The 21,745-nt window shown below is 38.1% G+C and overlaps 3 protein-coding genes and 1 long non-coding RNA gene across 4 annotated transcripts; 2 read left to right on the top strand and 2 right to left on the bottom strand.

Annotated features, from left to right (window-relative positions):
* Window positions 1-1,174: 1,174 nt before the first annotated feature.
* On the bottom strand, window positions 1,175-8,615 carry LOC106334883 (phosphatidylinositol 4-kinase beta 1). The gene is made up of 16 exons (XM_013773267.1): window positions 6,501-8,615; window positions 6,036-6,227; window positions 5,890-5,938; window positions 5,227-5,359; window positions 4,516-4,963; window positions 4,161-4,244; window positions 3,965-4,084; window positions 3,527-3,596; window positions 3,292-3,389; window positions 3,085-3,189; window positions 2,744-2,797; window positions 2,414-2,557; window positions 2,262-2,315; window positions 2,078-2,152; window positions 1,886-1,969; window positions 1,175-1,777 (listed from the first exon to the last, which is right to left on the bottom strand). Exons 1-16 carry the CDS (start codon window positions 8,055-8,057, stop codon window positions 1,676-1,678), a joined length of 3,369 nt encoding a protein of 1,122 aa, XP_013628721.1. The 5' UTR covers window positions 8,058-8,615; the 3' UTR covers window positions 1,175-1,675.
* A 756-nt stretch (window positions 8,616-9,371) lies between these two features.
* On the bottom strand, window positions 9,372-10,869 carry LOC106328718 (non-specific lipid-transfer protein-like protein At5g64080). The gene is made up of 3 exons (XM_013767214.1): window positions 10,395-10,869; window positions 10,162-10,188; window positions 9,372-9,800 (listed from the first exon to the last, which is right to left on the bottom strand). Exons 1-3 carry the CDS (start codon window positions 10,753-10,755, stop codon window positions 9,625-9,627), a joined length of 564 nt encoding a protein of 187 aa, XP_013622668.1. The 5' UTR covers window positions 10,756-10,869; the 3' UTR covers window positions 9,372-9,624.
* Window positions 10,870-11,536: 667 nt separating this feature from the next.
* LOC106330512 lies at window positions 11,537-14,302 on the top strand. Its single transcript, XM_013768968.1, has 6 exons — window positions 11,537-11,544; window positions 11,629-13,077; window positions 13,149-13,385; window positions 13,494-13,854; window positions 13,927-14,049; window positions 14,132-14,302. Exons 1-6 carry the CDS (start codon window positions 11,537-11,539, stop codon window positions 14,300-14,302), a joined length of 2,349 nt encoding a protein of 782 aa, XP_013624422.1.
* A 1,996-nt stretch (window positions 14,303-16,298) lies between these two features.
* LOC106333982 lies at window positions 16,299-16,981 on the top strand. The gene is made up of 2 exons (XR_001268501.1): window positions 16,299-16,357; window positions 16,668-16,981. It is a non-coding gene; the product is annotated as an uncharacterized LOC106333982 (long non-coding RNA).
* The last annotated feature ends 4,764 nt before the right edge of the window (window positions 16,982-21,745 follow it).

The raw sequence follows: 21,745 nt of genomic DNA, 5'->3' as shown, positions 1-21,745 counted from the left end.
ATGGGTTTTGTCAATCCAAGAAAAGGATTTGTCAAAGAAACAAAAAAGATGCATCTTGAAACAAAAATTAGATTGGAAATGAGTACTATAGTCCAAATGCTAATCATATTTTTTTAAAAGCTCGGCTAAGTATTATTGTTTTTATATAATTGGGGGTTAAAATCCAATGTATATTAGTTGATAAGCTATATAAAAATGATGCTTATTTATTGTTGTCATCAGTTTATAAAATAAAGTTATAGTACTTTTGTAAAATATCAATATAAACCATATAAGCATGATGAGTGTTTTAAAAAGGAAAGTCTTGTAATCAAGAAACAAATAAAAAAAATAAAGAGACAAATGAGCACATCCCCCTCATTGGCCCGATGACTTTTTTTCTTCTTTTTTTGGCCCGATGACTTCCCCTCGTTGGCCCCATGACTTCACCTCAGTTTTTCCCTTTCGTCCACAATACTTTCTTAAAATAAAAACTAAATTTATTAACAAATTGATTATTGGTTCGTTTACACACAAAATATAAGTCTTTACGATTAATTGTTTTTTCTATGCTATTTTATTCATCTCCCAGACTTGATAAGACTTTTAAACGGTACGTTTCACAATGTCTATATGTATATAAAGACGTTCCATAACCTTGGAAGAAATTGATTCTAGGTTAATATATGGGGGTTGTTTTTAAAAAAAGGTTGATATACGGAGGAAATTTAATGTTAAATAAGAAAATGTGGATTAGTGAGGTTGTCTGGCCTAGTAAAGGAAATGAAGGAGCTTAGATGTTAAATGGGGGAAAACACACTAACGAAGCTACCACCAATCTTTACTCAAAAGTTAACTAGGTGTACAGCAAGAATATTTCCTTAGATAGTCTTTTAGAGAATGTTTACGTGTGTAATCCTCAGTCACATTTTAGTTAGATTTAGATAGTCTTAACGTGGCTCATCCTCATCACGGCCTCTAAAAATGTTATTTATAATGTTATCTGTTGATGAAGTGCCTTAAAATGTCTGTTCATATATTTCAGCAACTACAAGGGATAGACGTGAATGGATCTAAATGTCAAATTCAGCCCCCATGCGAGATTTACATAAACAGAGCGTGAAGTAACACACATCTTGGTAAAGCTTCAACGATATGTTTATATGTTCTATATATTTTGTTCTTGCTCAGATTCTAACTTAACAAAAGATAATACACAATTTATACAATAATATCACATCATCAGTTTTCACTAGGGGAGAAAAACAAAATAAAAATAAAACCCTTTCTTGTTCTCTCTGAAAGGGTTTTGTTTAAAAACTTTTGGAAGTAAGATAGGCTTTTGCCTTTTTGCTTTTCTCCTGCAAGTAGTAAGTAAGTAAAGTAAAGATAAACAATCAAACCTCAGCAAAAAATCATTCTGTACAGAGTGTGATTTCTCTCTTCTACGTGTGAGTCACACGTGTGACTAGTTTCTTCTACCATTCACGCGTGGGCGCACACACGCTGATCGCTTCTCTTCAGGTGAAAGGCTTTTTCTGCCTCAGGAAGGATTCTGATCGCTACAACTATGACAAAAGGGTTTTCCTCAAAAACGCATATGGTCATTAGGCGTTTTAACCCAACATACCAATGTATGTTTTGGGTTTTACTCCTTGTTATGCAGGTTTCTCTCTGTGAAATAGCTAATGGAACATCACAATATTCCATTTAAGACCCTTTGGTAGTAGTCATACTGCCGTGTTCGCCAAGCATCTAAGCTACTGCTGATGAGAGAGAGCACCAAAGAGACACATTGCTGGTTTCGGGATCCAACCAAGTAAACAAGAAAAAGAGAAAAAAACGTTACCAACAGTGGATCATGAGAAAAGTTGAATTCGACAGACATGAAACAAAGACTCTTTACCTCTTCGGTCAAGCTTAGATGGAATCGTTTTCTTAGGTTTTGAATGGTCCGTGGACCACCTTTGAAGCAAGGGAAACCAGAGTCCTAATCAAGACGATACCAGAAAATGTAGTTCACATGGCAAATAATTAGGCTTGTTGCCATGTTATAACTATATATGATTCAGGTTTCAGAAGCAAGATATTATGATACCTGTAGCATTTCAACTAAGAGAATAATTCGCTCGGCATGCTTTCTACATGTAAGGAATCCTTGAATGCATAGCACCTAAACAATTGACAATTAAAAGCTTTTATTCCACAAAATAGATATAGACAGAAAAGTTAGAGCCTCAGGTGATAAAATTTAAAGGCGAAAGGGAGAGCCACGCGGATACCTTGAAATAGTCAAAGAACTCACTTGGAACCCCATCGGCATCAGAATCCATGACCTAGTTGTGCAAGTATTATTTTGTACGAAGTTAAAGTAGAAACGAATCTTTAGAGACGAAAACCCAATTTATCATGAGACCAAGAATGAATGCCTTACCTCAAGAAGTTCACGTGTTAACTTAAACGGAGCACTCTCAAAGTTCACACCACCAGGAGAATTCGAAAGCATAAAACCAAAATCAATGTGTATTATGTGACCATCTTCATCCAAGAGAAGATTTCCATTATGACGATCTTTTATCTAAAACAAATGAAACCATGGGCACATGAGTATTAAAACAGCAACACATGCTATTCATGAAGTAGTAAATGAACGGCATGAGTACATGTAAAACATATAAGTTAAGTCCTTCGTTTACAACGCACTTAGATGCTCATATAGATAATTAAACAATGTACTGAGAGAAAAGGGCGCTTAGACAGGTACCTGCAGAAGGTAACAGACCAAAGAATATCCGGCCATACTCTCAACAAAATTCCTCTGCAAAAGAAGCCAGCTTGGAAGGTTATATAAATTAAATGGCATACGACAAAAGAAGGTAAGATTGGGTCATTCAATATAAGTAATAAAAACTCCTAAATGTTTGAACCAAGCATGTTCTTTCCCTAGAATGATCCACAAAAGATACTAGCTCAAAAATCCAAAGCAACTAATATTCTCAAGATAACATGTTTAACAGACTAAAGTCAAGCAAATTCCTGAAACAAATAACCACATGCTGATTGAATTAAACTATTACGATCTATCATGGCAGTAACATTCGTTACCTGGGCGAGCTTAAAACTAGGAGAGTTTTCTTTATACTTTGCAGCAAAGAAATCACGTAGGCTCGTGATGTTGGGATATCTACTTTTGATAGAATGAATAGAAGCCTGCAGGAAGGGGAAATGGAACTTATTACATACGCTTTCAATTTAAACAGATCGATGACAAGATACAACGTAACTAAACGAGGTTCTGGTTTACATAATTACCGTATCTGGAATTGTTTCTATAAGGGCAGTATACGAAGATGTAACCAAAACTTCATAAGGACGTAACCAGAGGGGTAGACCTGCTTCCTGGAATATGTCTAGCACACAGAGAAAACAATTCACTATTTAGATAACAGAATAAGAAAGCCATATAAAATAATGAGAACCAATACCTTAAGAAATAGGATATAAAATTATTAACAGACATTAGTCGATTTAAGAAAGTATCACCCACCATAAAAGTGAGAAATGAGTTGCACAGCAAGATGTTCCTGCCGACAGTCATCACCGCTCTTCACTATGATCTGCGAAGAGCTAAGCCTTTTAAAAATAGGGTAGAAAGGAATATCATATGGAAAAATGGTCAACACACAAGGACACAATTCAATCAAGATTAAGCAAGGAAAGTATCTAACGCTTTTGACAACAGCTTTTCAATGTCAACAAATAAAAATATCTTCAAATGCAAATGGAAAGAGACCAAAAGCAGAAGCTTATCATGGGACTCTCAAAGTGTTAGCGAAGACTCCTGCATTAGTTATTATTTTGATGTCTACACAGTACATGGATACAAATTCCTATTCTAAGTTCAATAACGAACTATTTAGAGGAATTTATTTGATAGGAAACACAAGTATTAAAGACAAATGGAAACGCTTTATGCAGCACTTACAGAACGCAGGTCCCAACCAGGTAATTTTCCGTATATTGAAGCTTTACGAATTCTCTCTCGCTTTTCCTCCCAAAGTTCACCTGATAAGGCATCACCTTCCTTTAACATTCCACCATTGGCCTGGTGAACATCACAAAAAAAACATCACATTTAAAACTGGACCGGGAAAAGGAAGATCTGTTAAACACGCATTTACCCTTGGTTGTGCATCTGACGAATCCTCCTGACCAGCCCCTTTGAGAGGAAGGCCTGGAGGTGCCTCTCCCTTCGCTGCAGCAGCCTGCATAAGTGATTAAATTAAAAGTTACTGACGGGCAGAAACAACACTAAACAGAAGACATGCAATATGGCTTTCCAACCTTGGTACCTTTCTAAGTAAATGAAATGAACAGAACAACAACAACTACAAGCACAAAAATTTCAAATGAATTGAGCATCAGAGGTATTGCAACGATTCAATGACTAAAAAGAGACATCATTTATCAGATAGAATTCAAATGGCGAAAACATACAGGTAATTGCCGTCTATAAGTTAATTAAGACGCACTCACCCTTACTTCCTCCATGGCAACAGTACTTGGAACACGACGATGTTCCTTTTTACGTGGGACTGCTGGATCAGGAATGCTTTCCATTCGAAGTCCTGGGTCAGCCGTCACGACCACCCTTACCCACTCAAGATCAGTGTTCAGACCAGTTCTTGGGGCCTCAGACAGAACATCATCAAATGGATCACTCAGTGATTCAAGAGCTGAAGTACAATTCTCCACTGAGAGGCTCACATTGACAAGCTTCACCTTCCCCTCTGGCTTGGGAGTCATTGCTTGATCAATTGCTTGGGCAGTGGATAGCGACATTCTGTCAGCACTGTTGCGATAAACCTCCTGAGTTGTCCACAGTGGATAAGCCCATGGAGGTGGCTTTTGCAAGAATGCGTCCCCGTTTGCCAATGGAATGCCACCTTTAGAAAGCTTCTGGGAGTTAGATGTATCTTTAGCACTGCCACAACAACAAAAACAAATAGAGCAATGGGAGATTTTTATCATGTAAGTTTTACACGACCAAGAAAATATGGTAATTTCCTATCAGATTTATCATAGCATTGCCACAGCAAACATCAGAAAACAAAAAGAACAATGTGAGTATTATCATGTATAGTTTTACACTTGGTACTACTAATGGGACATAGAAAAGAAGGTAATTTCCTAGTAAAAGTAATAGATAAGCAGATAAGGATTACATTTAAGAAAATTTAAACTTACCTGAGTGTTTCTGCTTTTAAAACTTCTACGGAGATCATGTACGGCGCTTTTTCCCTAGAATTCAAAAGAATGGATTCGTCTTCAGGAATATGAACAACACGATAAACTCCTCTCCCCATTGGAAAACAAATTCCTGGAACGTTATTGGAAAGAAAATTAGTATCTGATAACAAAAACAGTCACCACAACAGAATCAATGTAGATGATAGAAAAATACAGGAATCCAAAAATGCTTCCAAAATTTAACGTTTATATGCCAAAAAGATTGGACCATATGATTGTCTCAAGCGCAAAGGAAATCCTATATAAGATAAATGATAAAAGAGAAACAATCACGAGGAAAAGAAAAAAAAATCTCGAAACAAGAGTGGAACGACTGCAATATGTTCTGAAAATCTAATCAGACAAGACAATGACCAACATCTACCCTACGTGGAACTTGTGTGAACAGCAGAAATATGATACAAAGGACATACTACGTTTTTAAAGACAAGGAACATGATGTAGATCTCAGCAATATAGAACGGGCTAAAAGTTTTCACATACTCTCTCAGAGAAAAGCATACGTGACCGAGATAATGTATGCCCGCTCAACAGACATGAGTTACACAAGTAAAGTAAACCTCCAAATGATATCCCTTAAGATCTAATTTCAGAGAATACCTCCGGTGATTTCAGCTTCAGATAAATGAAAGTTAATCTCTGCAAGAGACTAAAACCAAACGGAAGAAACAAGAAATATAGTCAGTTGTTATAATTTAACACTTAAACTTAATCATCAATATGGAAAGTCAGGCGGAAATGATCACCTCCCGAAGAGCAATCTTCCGATCTTCAATGGGAAAGATATCTACCAAGCCATATGATGTTTCACATAACGCTTGTACAAACTCCAACGACTCATGGTAAGCCCCTTTCCTGAAGTGTGATGCGGTATTGTTTGGTAGTGGGGGCTTACCAGATGGAGTATCATCCCGCTGTCTAGGTGAACCTGGGCGCTTCTGCAATGGTTACATTTAGAAAGATTGGTATGAGCAGAATCAAGCACACACTGCAGTAAAGAATTTCCGTATAGATAAATAATCAATTGCAGTCGACAACACCCTGTTTTAGCTAATATTTGCGTCAAGAAAATTTCACAAAAAGTCGAGATATATGATTATATCCTACAAGAATCTTGACAAATGAATCTGTCGATATGGATCGGAACAAAGGCGAATGTCAGAACAGTGCAGATAACAGAAACATAACGAGCAAGTCAAATGAGAGCAAACCTCTTTGTGTTTCTTTGATCCAAATATCTCAGAATCTTCAACAGACTGGTCACGATCTCTAAACAATTTACGGAAAAAGTTCTCTGTCCCAGGACTGCTTTCAGCTAAGCCATTGCTGGTATTTCCATTTTCTGAAGTAGGTTTTGCATCTTCTGGGTGTATACGGAATAATCTTTTGAACAGAGAAAATTCTGGAGATTCATCACCCTCGCTTTCATTCCCGTCATCAGCTTTGACAATGTCTTTCTTGTCGTCAGGCTTTTCCTTAAAGAACTTTTTAAAGAAACCCTCCCTTTCATCCTCTTCACCAGGTTTATCATCAGCAAGCACTGCTCCATTCGTCTCGTTCTTTTCATTAGCCTGTCTTTTGTCATCAGATTTATCCTTGAAAAGTTTCTTAAGAAACCCATCTTTGTCCTCATCATCCATTGCTTTAGGACCTTTCTCTTCCTCGTTTTTGCTGTCACGGAATAGTTTCTTGAAGAACCCTTCTGAGTTTGCATTTGAATCCTCATCCTCGTTTTTATTCTCCCGTAATAACCTCTTGAAAAAACTCTCTGAGTTTGCATTCAGTTCCTCTTCATCGCCCTTATTGTCTCGTAACAGCCGCTTAAACAGCCCATCTGAACTCGATGTCAATTCCTCATTTTCTCCTTTACTACTTAAGAGCCTCTTAAAGAACCCCTCAGAACTGTTTGTTATCTCCTCGTCTTCTGATTTATTGTCTTTCATAAGGCGCTTAAAGAAACCCTCCGAGTTAGATGTTGGTTCATCACCGTCACCTTTGCTGTCCCTCATGAGCTTCTTGAAGAATCCTTCCTTTTCACTCTCTTCATCATCTTTGTCAACTGACTTTCTAAACATCAAAGCATCTCTAACTTTAGGACTTGGGATAAGTTTCTTAAAAATCTTATTATCCTCAGAAGGTAATTGACTACCATCATCCTGCGTGCTTCTCCCTGGCGACGGTGAGAACGACAAAGACTTCTGGGAAGGCGGAGATAAGTTCAACGAGAAGAGCTTCTGCTTCGATGACAACAGTCTACTTAGGACCTGATTCTTGCTCCCAGGAGTTGAAACCTCATTCTGTGGACGCATAAGAGGAGACCACTCACCCATCAGAGTAGCTGCAATCTGACACTTCTCCTGAATCCTGCTAATACCTTCATTATCATCAGAATCCTCAAGCTCAGCCAACAAAAACCAATGCACTTTCAGCGCAATCTTCAATGACTTGGCACAGATATCAATCACAAACTTATCAAGCGAAGGGCTCGGTTTGTGAACCATCATGTAGCAAATCTGGAAGAGATAACTCTCGATACCTGACAAAGGAAGCGTATACATCCTATTGCATAAGTAGTCCCTAACACCAGCATGAGGGTGCTTGTAGAGATAACTAACAGCAATCCACTCGCAGAAGAAGGCAGAATCGAAAAACCTAATAAGCCAACCATTAGAACCTGACTCGCCGATGAGATTACTGTGTGTGGTAATCTCACGAGGTGACTCAGCCGAGTCTCCCCTGACCAGAGATAGAAACCTTCCCAGCGACATTTTCGTTGCTGATGATCAGTCAAACGTAAAAAGCCCTAGCTCGCAGACGCAAATCATCCAGATCCAGGAGATTCTTAACCTAAACTGAGTCTCTCTCTCTCCGATATAAACTAAACCCTGGGATTATCAGTAAACCTTCTTCACTCATAAACCTAATCGCCTTCTCTCAGAAGCACAAATCTCGGGGTTTACAATGCTAAGCCAGCAAACCTAATCGCGAAGAAAACCACGGGAAACAGAGACTCCTAGTGTCTTACTCAATCCAATCGCCGGAAACTGGAGGCGATCTGAGTCTTCGGCGAGATCAAAACTAAGAATCTGGCGATCAGCTAATTCGATAAACAATCCCTTCTTCGTCTTCTCCGAGATTGCTTGCTTGTAAAAAAAAAATCAATTCGAAAGCAGAGAAGAGACGAGTAGCCACACGGCGAGAATCGATCGCCGTCGTCTCTGCCGAAAGCGGTTGTCGTGGTGGATACGGTCGTCGTCCTCGGCTGTTGTTGGCAGACAACGAGAGAGAGAGAGAGAGAGAGTAATTATTGTTCGCAATACTTTTAAAATTATTTAAATTTTGGTCCTTATTTAGTTTATTTTATTAGAACTATAGTGTATTATTTTTGTATTGGTGAGGGAAGGGAACTAACGTGCGCTGGAAAGTCCGCGCAATCTGAAAGTTGAACATTTTCGTGGGAAAGTTATAAAACGTGGATCCGTCCACGCGGACGGATGACAAATCATTACATGTGATTTTTTGAATTTTGAATCTGATAAGCTAAGTAACTAATCTCTCACATCAAGACACGGAGTAATTTTAGGAAAAAGAAAGCTACTAATCAGTTCAATTTAGAGCCCAACAAAAGTTTTTGAAAAAATTAAAAGCTGTATATGATGTACAATGCTACAAATAAATAAAACAGAACAATCATAGAAAATTTTAACCAAATAATTTGTTTCAAGAAATTTCGAATATGTTTTGGAAAAAAAAAAGGGAAATTGGACTCCCTACACTACACTTCTATCCTAATTAGCCTCATACCCTAAATTCCACAATCTATTCTCTTTTTTTTTGGGTTTTCAACCGATTGCTTCAAAAAAAAATATGGCATCTCTCTCTCCGTTATGCAATTTAACAAAACTCTTATTCTTTTTTTTTTTCTTTTGGACAAAACAAAACTCTGTTCAGACGATCAAGCTTTTGGGTAGATCTCATTTGCGTAATCTATGAGTCATATCTCATCATTAAATTCATATAGTTTTTCGTACCAATAACTTCTTATACATATTGCTTCCACCAATTACCCAATGTATCTTAAATAAACCAGCAAATTGTCTTTCTCGAGAGAAATTCAATAAATCAGTCATCCATAGAAGAGGAATCAGAGATACCACTAATATAAAAGACCAATGTGCGACAGAATAATAACATAAATTAAGAGAGTAAAACTACTGCAGAAACCAGACACTGTCTAAAACAGAAGACACTCCAAGACACAAAGCTCAGTCTTAAAAAAACCTAAAGCATATCATAAAGCCAAATCTAAAGATGGTGAGGAAGGCGCAGGCTCTTTTACACACGAGACAAGAACAATACGAAGAATAAAGCGCTAAATAGGGTGGTGAACGAGATCGGAATCAAGGAAGATCCGTCGTTCCCTTGAGACGGGGTTGGAGCTAGGGTTGTTCCAGCTGCGCCGGGTCCAGCTGCGCCGGGTCCAGCTGCGCCCGCACCTCCTGGAGCAAGACCTGTACATTATTGATACCAAAAAAAAGTAACTTCAAACACATAAACACCTCACCAACTACAATTAACATGCTCACTTTCAGACAAAACATTACAAGTGCAGGCAACTTATCGACAACTGATCTTAGTCTATCTTTTAATAGGTTTTATAACCACACAAACTTCGTTCAAAAAAAAAAAATAACAACACAAACTTTTGTCATGTTTCATGTGCTAGCATCTCTAAGATGGTCTCAATATATAAATAAAACAAAAAATGATTTTAAGTTGGCATTTAAAACAGAAAAACAAACATTGCACGAGACAAAAATGAAGAGTAAAAACAAAGAAATATGAAAATAAATAAAGAAGAAAGATAAATACCTGGAGCCATAGTAGGAGTCATAGACACTGCAAACAAAACAAAACAAAACAAAAAATAATGTAAATCTATCAACGAAACAATATCAGATGGTTGTTCACAAAAAAATCCTTAAATAAACTAAAAATATATATGGAGATCTAAGAAACTGATAAAAATTAACAAAAATAATATAGATCTATAGAATCAGAAGAGATCTAAGGAAAAAAAGGGTTAACAAAGTAATAGATCTTACATCCACAGTTAGAAATAGAAGGAGCATGAAGCTTGCATGCGGTGGGAAGTGTAGCAGCCTTGGTCATGTTCAAGGTGATTCCAAAAGAAGCACTGTTTTTAAACGCCTCACAAAGACACTCTGCGTCAGCCTTAAGCACTGTCTTAAGCCCCGCGCAACAGGAACTCTTCGGTTTCGCCGACGTGCCTCCGGCCGTGACGAAGTCCAAACAATCCGCCATGTTGATTATGAGAGTCGAACAGTCTACAGCCGGAGCCGGAGCCGCCGTGTGGTGGTGAGATGCGCCGTGAACGGTGACGGAGGAGATGGAGAGGAGAAGGATGAAAACAAAAGGCGTCGCGGTGAAGAAGGAAGTGGCCATTGTGGGTTTCTTTTCTCTCTGGCTCTTTGTGTGTTTTTGGTGAGGTGTAAAAGACAGAGAGAGAGAGAGAGAGAGAGAGAGAGAGAGAGAGAGAGAGGAGGTTCGATGGAGAAGAAGGGTCGTGGAATCTGGAGTGTGAAATAGAAAAAGAAGAAGAAAGGTCGAGGGCAAATTTTTATGTCGGTTGCTTCTGGTGCTGCGCGAAACGGTGACGTTTTGTATACGTGTCATGCATTTCGTATTGATGCGTGATCGTGGTGGGGTCTAAATACGAAGACTCTTGCCCTTTCATCTTTCCTGCATTTGTTGCTTTTATTACACTATGTAATTTTATTTATCGGTAACAACCCCTCAGTTAAGTTTGTTTAGGTAAAAATCCTTCAATTAAGTTTGTAACATAAAAAACCCTCAAGTAATAATCTGTTAATGTTTTAGCCCCCTGTCTACGATGACGTTAAATTAAAACGATGCGTACCTTTTGTAAGAAAACCAACAAGAATGTTAAAGTAAAACGACTCGCCGTTTGACCCAAGCAACACGATGTCTGTTTTTATATTCTTAAATCTACGTATCAAGCAAAAAATTCCTAGTTAATTTAACCCTAATTTGGAGATGATGAAGAACATAACCTTCATGAGATACCAAGAGGTCTAGAGAGAGGATTCGTGGTTGTTTTTGTGGTTAGGTTTTGGGTTCGGGAGATTTTACGTCTCGACAAAGACGTGAACAAAGAGACGAATCAGGATCACGACAGAGATTTATTGTGGAAGGAGCTGGTAACATGACGAAGTAACTGTCTATTGTTCTTAATTTCGATTTGGGCAGAGTTGATTTTGTTATTTGTTAACAAAAATCGTTTTCCCTTCTTCTCAGGACACTTTGCGTACGGTTACATGCTGGAGGGTATTGGACAGCTGATGGGTCGTATAATGGTGGTGAAACAAGATGTTGCAGAATTGATTTTGAAAACCCAAGCTTAAAGATGCTCTCACATATGTTGTCGAGTGGTGGATTTCCAGAGAATATGAGTAAGCTCTCTTACTTTCCATATGGGGTTGTTGATCAGAATCGAAAGGATATATGCTCTGATATTGATGTTGCTGAAATGTTGAGCTTCTCATCTGATCTGGAAAGCATGAATCTTTATGTTGTAAGGGCAGATGATCCGTACTTAGACGATGTTCTTATCGGAGGAGATGAAGAGGAAGAGGAACCGGAGAGAGATGGTGAATGGGCAGATTTTTACAGAGATGATTATGTTGATAGTGATGATTATGATGATGATGGAGGTGAGATTGAGTTTTATGTGGGGCAGTCATTTGTTTCAAAGTCCAAGTGTAGAGAGGCCATAGAGAAGTATGCGATAGGAGAGAAGGTTAATATCCATTTTCAGAGATCCGAAAAGAAGAAAATAGCAGTCGAATGTGTTGCTGAGAACTGTGAGTGGAGGTTATATGCTTCTATAAATAGCAGGTCTGATAATATGGTGGTTAGATCTTACAGAGGAAACCACAGTTGTTATCCTACAGAAGTTGTCGATCTTTACACTGCACCGAAGATAGCTGCTGATTTTCTGAACGAGTTTAGGACTAATCCGAATCTGAAAGTTGCGCATATAATGCAGAGGTTGGCGCTCAAGGGGCTTCGGGTTCCCAAGACTAAATGTCAGAGTGCAAGACAAATGATGTTGCACATCATAAGTGATGAGTATGCTGAGCAGTTTACAAGGATGTATGACTATGTTGAAGAACTAAGGAAGACAAATCCTGGTTCAACAGTCATTTTAGGTACAAAAGAGAGAGTGTTCGAAAATTTTTACACTTGCTTTCAAGCGCAGAAGAATGGTTGGAAGAGTGCATGTCGCCGTATAATACACTTAGATGGAACATTTTTGAAAGGCCGCATGAAAGGGCAATTACTTACTGCTGTGGGAAGGGATCCTAACAACCAAATGTATATCATTGCTTGGGCTATCGTGCCAGTGGAGAATAAAGTTTATTGGGAGTGGTTTATGGAGCTGTTGCGAGAGGATTTAAGTTTGGAGCTTGGAAATGCTCTAGCGTTGTCTTCTGATCAGCAAAAAGGATTGATTTATGCCATCAAGACTGTGCTCCCATATGCAGAACACAGAATGTGTGCTAGACATATTTTTGCAAACTTGAAGAAAAGACATGGTCAAGTGGATGAGTTGCATAAGCTCTTCTGGAAGTGTGCTAGATCTTATAATAAGTATGTATTCGACCGAAATTTGGAGAAGATGAAATCAGTCAAAGTTGAAGCGTATGAGGAAGTGAAAAGAAGTGTTAGCTCAAACTGGTCAAGGTAAGAATCTGAAACAAATTACCTTCGTTTATTAGACTTGTTGCTAAGTACTTGTTTATGTTTGACTGCAGAGCCTTTTTTAGCGATCTTACAAAGTCACCTGTTGTTGAAAACAACATTAGTGAATCTTACAACGCTGTTTTGAAAGATGTTAGATTCAAACCAATAATTGGATTGCTAGAGGAAATTAGAAGGCATGTGATGGCAAGCAACCTTGTCAAGATCAAGGAGATTGAAAAAGCTATTGGCCTCATTACACCCAAGGCTTTAGCTATCATAGAGAAGCAGAAGAAGAGTCTCGTGTGGCAGTCTCGTGTGGTGCCATCCATTTTCAAATGGGAGAGGAATTTATGAGTTGATCATGGAAGGAACAAGTATGTGGTTAATGTTCGTGAAAATGTGTCTTACACTTGCAGGGCGTTTGATGTCAGTGGCATCCCTTGTTGTCATATAATGTCTGCAATGTGGGTTGAGTATAAGGATACAAGACTATCCGAGACTCTGGTTTCAGATTGGTACTCCGTTGCGAAGTGGAAGCTTTGTTACGACTCGCTTATTTTTCCTATGAATGAGATGGAGATGTGGGAGACACATAATAAGGTAGTTGTAATGCCTCCTCTAGACAGGATCATGCCGGGAAGACCGAAACACAATGATAGAATTCGTGATCCAAGCGAAGGAAGAAGCCGTGATCCAATTCAACCCAAGACTTCTCAAACTGAGACTTCCCAAACCGAGACCACTCAACCCGAAGACTTGCATGAGAAGATAGTAATGGTAAAGAATCTCTTGTTAATGGTTACTTTTAGTTGTTTGCTCATGGTTTTCTGATGCACCTTTCAATTGTAGAAATGCTCTAAATGTGGACAAGCTGGCCGTAACAAACGAACATGCATAAAGGAGCCAATCAATCCGCCTAATCCAGCTAAACAACCATCAGAATTTCCTTCTGTTCATGCAAATGTTGTTGTGGTAATCATTACTAAACTTATTCAATTGTCTGTTATTCTGTGTTATTTGGTTGGGTTCGATATGTTTTGTTGTTCATATGTAGACATGTGGTAATTGTCGCCAAACCGGTCACAACAAACGAAAATGCAAGCTGCCTCCGGTTCCTAAGCCGCCTCCGTTACCACCAGGAAGACCTTCTAAGAAACCAAAGGTAGTGGGTGCACTCAACAAGACGACAGATGCACTTGGCCAGACAGTAGATGCACGTGACTAAGACTTATTTTGTTGCAAACTCTTTATTTTCTTTTCTTGAATTTTCATGTAAACTCGGTTAAGGTCTTGCTAGAACATATCTATTTAGGATTTTTTCCGGGTCTTCATAGAACCATCACTACTGGGTTTCATGTAAACCTGTGGTTGTTCTTAGTAAACTCATCTTTATTTTGATGTTATTTGTTTCCTTGTCTTCTATCTTTAAAGCATCAACAACATGTCTCTTAAAATGAGATATTCTAAACAATTAAGCAACCCCAAATGACTATCAATAACTTGAGCATAAATCACAAATAATCTTTTCAAATAACAACAGCGAAGGAAAAAAAGTTGACCAAAAGACACCAAAAACTAACGAAACTAAGGACAATAATTTGACCAAAGGACAGCAGCAACTAACGACAACTAATTGACCAAAATAGACCAACAATAATTCTAAAACTTAGCTCTAATACTCTCCAAGACACCAATAATCTCACTTATGTCTTTCTTCATATCAAACAAGTCTTACTACAGCTCCATCAACTCTTTTTCTTCCATTGCTTGTTTATCAGCCAAGATTTATCTTCTACGGCATCTACGATAGCTATTTCACCTCTTCTTCTCTCATAACCCTTGTCTGTGTTTCCTACTTTTCTCTCACCTGTAGGTTTCGTATTTGGTACAAAAGCCACTGACGTTGGAAGCTCAACCAGAGGGTCTTCAAGAGGCTCATCTCGGCTCCTGATCATGTTGAGCAACTCCATGTACGCTTTCCTGTTGGATTCTTCATCAACCTCACCTTCATCAAATGTGTATCGAGTGTACTTCGATGGGTTTCGAACATAATCTGGAACTCCATATGGATGGAGCCGCTGCACTACTCTCTCCTTGTGGGAACTTGTCTCCATCGCAGAATCTCTATAACCTCCAGTTGAATTTTCATCGCTAATATCAGAGAGCTAAACCGAACATGCTTATCAATCTCTTTCACACTACAATTTAATTGAGAGTGGAAACATCAAAATATAAATCCACAATTAGCAAATACCACACGAAATTGAAAAGAGAAGATCAGAAATAAAAATAAAGAGTTATCTTAACTTACTGAAATAAGAATAAATGAAGAAAATGGGAGATCCAAAGGAACTTTTGATTTGGGAATTTTGGTTTCAGACGAAGAAGATATGAAACACGTGACGTTTTTTCAAAAGCCATGAAACACAGCTTTTTCACTTAACGACAAAAACTCAGTTTTTAACGTCACTGTAGACGGAGGGACTAAAACATTAAAAAAATATAACTTGAGGGGTTTATATGTTACAAACTTACTTGAGGGGTTTTTACCCAAATGAAACTTACTTGAGGGGTTTTTATGTTAAAATCCCTTATTTATTTGATCTAGAAAAATTGTTAGTTTTCAAACTATGGGAAACGTATAAATGAAACTCTATTTCTTTCTTCTTTTGCTGAGCAAACCAAACCCAAAATATTTTTTTCCCAAATTTGTTGAGTCCAAAACGTCTTTTAACGCCCACATTCACAACATCTTCCCACTCCTCTCATGATCTCTCATTCAATGCATTTCCCATTACTTCCATTGAGTGAATCTTAGACTATATATATTTATATATACTATATATATATATATATAAATGTAAGTCTCAATCTGTGAAAATTCATATGTTCGGTTTGGAACCAAAGAGCAAAAAAAAACTCTTTTTGTTAACAATATTTGATTAGCATGCGTCTGTTGTGTTGTCGAAATTTGGGAATCATCTGATATTATTTGATGGAATGCTTCTTCTTTATAAAAGGAGGCGATGTAGAAATCCATCTTCGAGCTCGCAAATTAATTCTACTGTTTTTTTCTGATTGATCATGTTAACTATTGCTCTGTTGATTTGTTTTCTTTTTATTGTATCTGAGGGGCAGGAAACTGTTTGAGAGCGATAGGTAGTGAGAGAAGAGAGGATGAACAGTGGTGATGAGGTCGGAGGCTCGGAGCTTTGTCGCCTTTGGATTGGAGATTCTCAGTTATTTGGTGAAGGCAGCACTGGCGAAGAAGTTCAAGAAGGTATCCCCATCAATTCACTTTCCTGTACTTTTCCATGCATATGTTTCTCCTATCCGCCTGATTTGAGATTAGTGTTTATTCTAGATTTATTAGGCTTCTTGAATTGCAAGATAACTACAGTTTTAATTTGTGGTTCATTGTGTAGTTTTGGTCTTTGATCGAAAGTTGTAGGTTTCTGTGATTTTTAGTGGTTTCCTCTTTTTAAAAAAAAAAATATTTTATGTTTGGTTTATTTTTGCATGGTTATGCTATGTGATTACTTAGCTAAGCAAATTTTGTTAACTTTTAAAAGGCACTGACGAACATGCAGGCAAGAGGTTTGCTTCATACCTTTCTGCTTTGCCATGCCATAAGTGTTTATATCTTCTGGAGTTGTGGTGTTTTTGAACTTGCCCGAGAGCCATGGTGGTTGTGGTGTCTTAGTGTTTGTAACTCTGTAAGTTGTACATGCACGAACCCAATCAAAACTTATGGTCAATGCTTAAATTTCCTTTGGGGAAAGGTCTGGGAATTTTACCGTCCACTACATATGTAGCGTGTCTTGGGCCCATTATTCACAATACTCTTTCGACATGTAATTTGATGACATATTTTAGTTTTTATTGATAACCAGTGTTATGGTGAGCTGAATGTTATTAGCATAGGTCAAGTTTTATTCTCTCCGGGAAATCTTAACCAGTACTCACACTTTTTTCTTGGAGTGTTTTCTCACATTTTGATGATCTCAAAATTCTTTGTAGTTCTCGAGCTTCCTTCCAATCTGTTTATGTGTAGGAGAAATCTACAAACAAACTATTGCAGTTCTTGTGAATGTTGTATTTGAAAGATTCATGAGTTTTAGTTATGTTGATTCCAAGATTGCATAAGTGGTTCCATTGTAATAACATTATGTTACTAATATATAAGTTGAATTGAAATTATCTTAAAACCTGTACGCAGTTGTTTAAGAATTTGATGTTTGCTCATATTTATGATGTGTAAGTTTGGATCTTTTTCTGTATGTTTTAAACACATGTTTTGAGAGAGGTGTAATGTAATGTACACAACATCCAGACACTTTACTAAGATAATCAACTTTCTAAGTACATATCTAGAAACAGAACATGACATAAGCAAATATACAATATAACAACCATGTAAAAAAATTAGAGACCAAAATAACATATTCCGTGCGAAGCGCGGATTTCCCCTAGTGCTATTATATAAAGAAGGGTTTCTTCTCTCCTTAGTCCTCCACGTCATCAATTCATCTTCTTTTTATATAAAGAATGGTTTCTACTCTCCTTAGCCCTCCATGTCATCAATTCATCTTTTCTAAGCATGGCACGTGTCCAATTCCATTTTAATTTGTTTCTTTTTCGTTTGAGTTCTATTTTGGGCTTCGTGAGGTTTGTTGAATGGGATTTGACGTTTATTAAATGGGCTGATGGAAACCGTAATCGGATCCCAAAAGTCGCACGCTTCGTCTTCAAGAATTGTGCCCTGTGATTTAGGGTTGATGTTCTTTAGCCTCTTCTTCTATAAACTGACCACTGAGTTTAAGAAAGGTTATGGGAGACTATTCACGGCTAATCTATAGACATAGCTTCCGTTAATGTTGTTTCTTCTCGAGGCTCTCTCTACTTTACGGTTTTATGAAAGCCATCTCTTCTTCACTCAAAACTGTAATCTCATCCCCAAGATCTCTATCTCCTCTCCATCCTCACTTGAGCTTCCTCCAAAAACACTACGTCGTCAATACCTGCTTCTGGTCTTGTTTCTGCAACCACCGTGGAGATTCCAAAGCATGCTTCTGCTTCTGTAGAGGAGGGGTCGGCTAATCTCCAACGAAAAGCTCCTCCACGTCTGACAGTGGAGGAGATATGACTGATTTGCCAACCACCACCAGACTGATATGCCAACCACCCCGACGTAAATCATGTTTCAGGATGCATAGTGGGTTAATGGAACTTGGGATCTGAAACAGTTCGAGACAAAAGGCAAAATATATTGAGATTCAGTGATAGTTACTGGTTAGATCCTCTAAAGCTTTAATCTTTATTTCAGTTCACCCTCATGTTCTGTAATTTGTATTAATGTTTTGTTTCAAAGTGATAATGTTTGAAACATAATGATGTAGTTTTAAAAACAGATAATGTTAGTCAAGACTATCTTAGGAGGAAGCTTCATGTTATAGTTTTGTAATAAGGTATAGGAAGATGTGATTGATTGTGTTATGTGTGCTATTGCTTTGCTTATAGGGACAAAGAGGAGAAAGTACCTTAATGATAACCTATAAACAACTACTAACGACGAGTCTCTTCTCTTCTATACCTCGATTATCCCATGGTGGGCACGGATGAAGCGACGCCATCCACCAGAAGCTGTGAACTCAATTAATATTGATTTTCATATGGTATGTACTTTGCAACTAAACATAATTTGAAGTTTGAGGTGTTTTCTTTTTGTGGTGGGTTTGTCTTGCAGGTCGTGATCAATTGATATGGTTCTTCATGGCTTACCTCCTTTGTTCTTGTCATGCATCCGGTTTTATTGAAATTTAGAGGTCCATTTGAAGGTTGAAACATGGGTTTAGGATGTTGTCCAAGAGATTGAATCTGAAATTAGCTGCAAGCTAGAGCATAACTTTGTTTTGATGATGATGGACAGATGGAAATTATTTTCTACAAACATAATTCGGGATAATTGGGCTAAAAAGAAAGAGCTTTATAGATCCTTTGACCAAGATGATTATGCATATTGTGGGTATGACAACGCAAAATGATTATCCATATTGACTATTAAGTGTATATGACAAGGTAAACTTGGGATACCGTTAAATAAGAGATTCATCAGGAGTTTATTGAATCTATACCTTGTGTGTTTGTGTATTTTCAGTTTTCACTAGAAGAATAGTGTAAGCAACAATGATAAATTTTCTTCTTCTGCAAAGTAGCTTCGCTTATTTATGAATAAATAAATGAAAAGAGTCGAATCTCCAACACGAGAATCTTTTTTATTTGTGTTCATGGCCTGATTTGTATGATTTAAACATAACATTTTGGCAACAACAAAACCAGAAGAAACTTTGCAAAGGTCCTCACGGCCCCGATCCTTCGTCCGTTTCCTCCGCTCGAGCCAAGATCGCTCAGATTCGATCAGCGTTGAGATGACGTGGGGGTTGGTGAGAAGAGGGTAGCGATTGGCGAGGGAGTGTTGGATGGAGAGAGACGGTGGCGCGTGAGAGGCGGGGTCGGAGTGGTGGAGGGCGTAGGAGAGTAAGGGGAAGATCTCGAGATCGTGATCCATCTTTTTATTCTCGTTTTTGTTGGTCAAGGGAGGTCGAGGATCTGGGTTCATGTCTGGTTCGATCTTGGTTGGTGTGGCTGTGACTGATTCGAATCCTTGATCTGGTTCGCGGTGGTGGTTTGAGCCGGTTCAGATATGGGGATTAGATGTTCTTTCGGATCTGGTTTGTAGCTTGTCAATCGATGCTCATGGAGCCCAATGGATTCAGTTCGTCTCTCTCCTCCCTCTTTATCTAGTTAATAGTCAAGTTGTGTTCGTTTGTGGGTTGGTGTTGTCTTGTCTTCTTCGGAGTTCAGCTGTGTGTGAAGCTATATCAACGGGTCATTATATGGCGGGGCTATGTATTCCGGGTATGACTTTATCGATGCTGTGCTTTCCGCTAGTCGTAGCTGCGGAACTGGGGGGCTCCTGCTTCTTCTCGTTCTCTCGATCTTTCGGTGGTGCGTGTTTGTCAAAGTCTCTTTTGTGGGGTTCGTCTTTTGGATGGTAAGTTGTTGTGGAGGTATCTACGTGCTTTCTCCTTGCCGTCATGGTGTGGAGTGAGGTTTCAAGACGAAGCAGTGGTTTCGATCTCTGGCTCTTCTCTTGCGAGGAGGTGACCATTCTCTTGCTTGTAGATGGTTGAGTTTGGGTACACGAGTGTCCGCGTGTTTGAGCCGTTGGTCCTTTTTGACGTTATCCCTTCTTGGAGTTTCAAGTCTCGATCTTGTGCTTTGCTCTCGCGAGGATCTGGTTTGTCGTTGTAGATGAGTGGTTAGTAGTTATTGGCTTTATGGTGGCTTTGGTCTTTCGTTCGTTTTGGCCGTGTCTGTAATCGTGAGTTTGTGGGTTCGACATGTGGTGGTTTATGGTCCTCTCAAGTTCTGGGTTCTGGGTTCAACACGTGCTTTTCCATTGTCTTCAGAATGATCGTTTGTCAGTCCTCGCTTTGGAGTTTGATTCTGGCTCCTTAAGTTCCTAAGTGTTTCAACTACACCTCTCCGAAAGGATTGCGATCCTTGTCGGCTTTGCGTTGTACGATCGGTTTCGAAGGTTATAATAAATTCATAGATGACAAAAAAAAACATAACATTTTGGTATTTTGGATGGTAGTTTTCTTAAGAGTTTGTCATTTAGTTTGGTTTTTCTCTAACTTTTCATTCGTAATGGCTTCTCATAAATTGGTTTGGAGGACAATAGCATTCAGTTGTTTTGGTTAAACTTATTCTCTATCATCAAATAGTTCGGTTTGTATGAAAAATAACACTTTAAAATTATTGGTTAAACTAAAATCATATTAACCAATTTTTACGTACCAATTTAGCTAGAGAACTTTGGTTTTCTATTTGCCAGGCCATTAATTTATAACTATAACCATCATCTCTATAGTTTATATTATAAAACACTCAACAAAATATGAGTGTCAACACTGTCAAATTTATTAAGCATAAAACAATGAATAAAATAGTTCTAAATTGGTATATATATATATATACAAATAAAAATTTAATAAAATTTAGAATTAACAATGACGTCTAAGATCAGTTCCCGTCTACCAACAATGGCGTGTGAGGTGGTGACTCGACCCTTCGTCATTAATTTCTCCATCGAAATCTGTTCATGTCGTTTTGTTCTCGATTCTTCATCTCCAAACCGTTACAAATCGCAGCGATTCAGTGTCATTAACGAAAACTTAACTCTTCATGCCCAGTTGCCCACTATAACCATGATCTCGCATTCAATGAATATTATCCATTTTCAAGGCGGTGATTTTCAGATATAAAAAAGTAAGGCTTATCCATTGAGCATCATCCACAGTTTCTAATATCGAGAGACATTTGATTTCCACGATGGAGGTGTTGCTGCTCAGTTTTTGCGAAACCAGTGAAACCGAAAGCAGATTGATCTTTTAGTTCCAGCGACATAAAAAATTTTCTCCAAGTAAGAAAAATCCCTAACATTCTATATATAAAAAAATTTTCTCCAAGTAAGAAAAATCCCTAACATAAAAAATCGTTCTTACGGCCAAAATAAATTTTCAAACCTGAAAACATAGAAACATGGTCAACAACATAGTTTACCAAACTTAAAAACTTAGGTAGACAGTAGTTTTTTTTTTAA

Source organism: Brassica oleracea, chromosome C3 (assembly GCF_000695525.1).
Source record: "Brassica oleracea var. oleracea cultivar TO1000 chromosome C3, BOL, whole genome shotgun sequence".
In the NCBI taxonomy this organism is placed as follows: domain Eukaryota; kingdom Viridiplantae; phylum Streptophyta; class Magnoliopsida; order Brassicales; family Brassicaceae; genus Brassica; species Brassica oleracea.
Note: the sequence above shows the minus strand (reverse complement) of the source record. Positions and strands in the feature narration are given on the sequence as shown.